Consider the following 3,600-nt stretch of genomic DNA (forward strand, 5'->3'; position numbering starts at 1 on the left):
GTCAGATAAATGGACAATGTTGGAGGGAGATTCGAATAATGGAGTGGATTGATTCTGAGAAAACGAAGCATTAGTGTGGACAGGAAAGAAATGATTGTTTTGTTGCAAATTATAAGCATGAATGTGTCAAACCCTAAGTTGGTCGTGTAAGTTGATGATGATGGTATTAAGTCATATAATCATTCGACTTCTGTTATGTTATCAGTGCAGGTAATGAAGATAAATGAATTTCGCAGCTGGGTCATCTTGTGGGAAGGAGCTGTTCTGTTATTTTCATGTGGGGGGAAATTTGTGACAAATGGTGAAGGTGAAGTGAGATATAATGGAGGTGGCGTGAGGTTAAGAAGCATTAAGGATGGGCTGACACTTGATGAATTGAGGCTAATGATATCTGAGTGGATTGGTGGCGATGGAAGAAATTATGACATTAAGTACACAGTGGCCTTTGATGAGAAGACATTGATTGACCTTCATGACAATGCTGAAATGTATAACCTCTTTCAATACAATGGGAACAGCGGTCATGTGTATGTCGCCGAAAAAAGACAAGTGGGTCCCCAACCAAGGGACAATGTAGAAATGTAAGTGGAGTTTGTCCTAACTATTTGTTGTCATTTATGAATTTCTTCTTGTCATTTGTGTTAACGAGTCTTGTCATTATGAATGCAGAACAGAGAGATTCATGGGCATGTCACAGCAAACTGAACTGGATGCGTCTCCCATTAGTTTGTGTTGTGATTATGGCTGGCTCAGTGAAGAAAATGCTCGTGAATGTGACAATGATGAAATAAGTGGGCCCCCTAATGTGGATAAATCTATCGGAGCTGAAGATACGGATGGTAGTGAGATGGTTCATGCGGAATGGAGGGGACTTTTAACAGGAGTGGGCCAACGTTTTCCTAGTGCAGATGTATTTCGGGTGTCTGTATACAAGTTTGCACTTGCAAACAAGTTTGTGGCCAAGTATATGAGGAATAGCAAGGAATTCATGTCGATAAGGTGTAAAGTTGAGGGTTGTCCATGGAAGCTATGTGCAAATCATGTGGGGAAGAGTTGTGATGTGCTACGAGTGACGACATTTATAAACCGGCATGTTCATTCTGCCCAAGATAGCTTGGACGTGATGCATAGTGGAAGAGCTAGTTTGAACTCATCAATAATAATTGATGAGATGAGGGATCATGCAGACAAGCGCACTTCTGAGATAAGGAAGAGGTTGAAACGAGAGTATGGGATTGATCTAACATATAAACAGGCTTATAGAGCAAGAGAGAAGTCACTGGAAGACATATATGGCAGGCCCGAACAATCATACATGCTCATACCATGGCTATGCGAAAGGATAAAGGAAACAGATGAAAAATCAGTGGCTGAATGGACTGCTATTGGGAACCGGTTTGAGCGTGTTTTCATTGCTTACGGGGCATGCATTGAGGGTTTCCTGGGTGGCGCGAGGCATATTATGTATGTTGATGGAACTCACTTAAGCGGACCATACAAGGGGACAATGTTGTCAGCTTCAGCTTATGATGCAGATAACGAGCTGCTGCCATTTGCAATTGCAATTGTGAAGGGAGAAACACTAGATGACTGGACGTGGTTTTTCTATATGATAAAAAAAATCCTGGGTTCTGTGGAAGTAACGATTGTATCAGATCGACACAATGCTATCATCGGAGGAGTGGCATCAATCTTTGGGGGTCAAAGGCATGCCTTTTGTTATAGACACATCAAGGAGAATTTTAGTTCAGAAGTTATGAAAATGAATAAGGGGCAAACAAGGACAAATGGCCGATCAAAGGAGGATGCACTATATTTATTGGATAAAATTGCATACGCAAGGACGGATGAGAAATTTGAGGCAGCAATGGATGACATGAGATCCTTTTCTCCAAGGCTATTTGATTGGCTTATTCATCATGGGGATGTAGATAGGTGGGCTAAAAGTAGGTTCCCATATAAAAGATGGGACAATATTACAACCAATATAGCAGAATCATTCAATGCATGGATGGTGAATGAGAGAAAGCATACTGTACCCCAATTGATCTATGAGCACCGAGATAAAGTTGCAAGAAAGCTGCATGCCTCCTATGTGGGTATGACCAAATGGAAGAATTGCGTTGGTCCAAATATAGAGAGTAAGGTGCTGGATATGGTGGCTGGGTCTGACCATATGTATGCTGAAAATTATGGTGGGGGAAGAGTGAAGGTGACAACATCACGTGGAGACCATCGGGTTGATCTTGGACTACACCAATGCAGTTGCAGATCTTGGCAAATGACGGGGATCCCTTGTTCCCATGCTTGTGCTGCCATCAAGATTGTGCACGGCAATGTTTATGATTATATTGATAATTGCTATAAAAAGTCATCACAAGAAAAGATCTATGCTCGCAGTATGATTCCTGTGGTAACAACAGACATGCCTCACCCAAATGACTACTATAGAATAGAAAATGTCAGTGAGCAAGTTTTCTTGCTACCTCCCATGACATCCCGACCACCAGGAAGGCCAAAAGTAAACAGGGATGAATCACAGTTCCAGAACAAACGGATATACCACTGTGGAAGATGCCACCAGCCTGGACACACAAGGAGGAATTGCAGAAATCCTAACCCATCATGAAGTTTCGAGTACAGTGGGGATGGGTCATTTTTTGGTGTACATAGTTGTATGCTCCGCCCTTGTCAACTTTTTTGGGACTGGGGTTGTAGTTAGGAGCTAGGTGGAGACATTTTTTTGTAAGTAAGCTGATAGTTATTTCAGTGATAACGGAGCATTAAGTGTGGCTAGTATCTTAATGTCCACTTGTTGAATACATGAAAGGAAGTTACTGTTATGGGGATGTTAGCTTTTGTTAATGGCGCATTACTTGTTGTCATTTTTAAATTTGTTCTGGTCATTGGCAGTGATGCTATCAGCATAAGCTGACAGCCGTGCTGAACTGATGTTGTAAAATCAGACCAGGTGATCCTTGTCATTATCGCTGTCATATTCGCTTCACTTCGTGTCATTTTTAAATTTGTTCTGGTCATTGGCAGTGATGCTATCAGCATAAGCTGACAGCCGTGCTGAACTGATGTTGTAAAATCAGACCAGGTGATCCTTGTCATTATCGCTGTCATATTCGCTTCACTTCGTGTCATTTTTAAATTTGTTCTGGTCATTGGCAGTGATGCTATCAGCATAAGCTGACAGCCGTGCTGAACTGATGTTGTAAAATCAGACCAGGTGATCCTTGTCATTATCGCTGTCATATTCGCTTCACTTCGTGTCATTTTTAAATTTGTTCTGGTCATTGGCAGTGATGCTATCAGCATAAGCTGACAGCCGTGCTGAACTGATGTTGTAAAATCAGACCAGGTGATCCTTATCATTATCGCTGTCATATTCGCTTCACTTCGTATCATTTTTAAATTTGTTCTGGTCATTTCCTGTTGGATACCAACAGGATATATTGAAGTAAAATTTAGTGACCTGAACAAAAAATGAAAACCAATAGCACATGTCCAATGGGGTTGTTGTCAGCATCTGTTTTTGTGTGGTTAAAACCAGATTCATTCATGTCACTGGGGAATAAATTGGCATCATGGTTC

At 41.4% G+C, this 3,600-nt stretch overlaps 1 protein-coding gene across 1 annotated transcript; it reads left to right on the plus strand.

Annotated features, from left to right (window-relative positions):
- The first annotated feature begins 257 nt into the window (after positions 1-257).
- Positions 258-2,629, plus strand: LOC114754821 (uncharacterized). The gene is made up of 2 exons (XM_028943660.1): positions 258-581; positions 670-2,629. The coding sequence occupies exons 1-2, from the start codon at positions 385-387 to the stop codon at positions 2,627-2,629; spliced, it is 2,157 nt and encodes a 718-aa protein (XP_028799493.1). The 5' UTR covers positions 258-384.
- Positions 2,630-3,600: the final 971 nt, after the last annotated feature.

This window comes from Neltuma alba, unplaced genomic scaffold, assembly GCF_004799145.2.
Source record: "Neltuma alba isolate B1F8T4 unplaced genomic scaffold, ASM479914v2 tig00010194_pilon, whole genome shotgun sequence".
Lineage (NCBI taxonomy): Eukaryota > Viridiplantae > Streptophyta > Magnoliopsida > Fabales > Fabaceae > Neltuma > Neltuma alba.

Coding starts and splice junctions, on each gene's coding strand:
- LOC114754821 (XM_028943660.1), top strand. CDS start 385: ATGATATCTGAGTGGATTGGTGGCGATGGAAGAAATTATGACATTAAG. Junction 582..669: donor CCAAGGGACAATGTAGAAAT/GTAAGTGGAGTT, acceptor TTATGAATGCAG/AACAGAGAGATTCATGGGCA.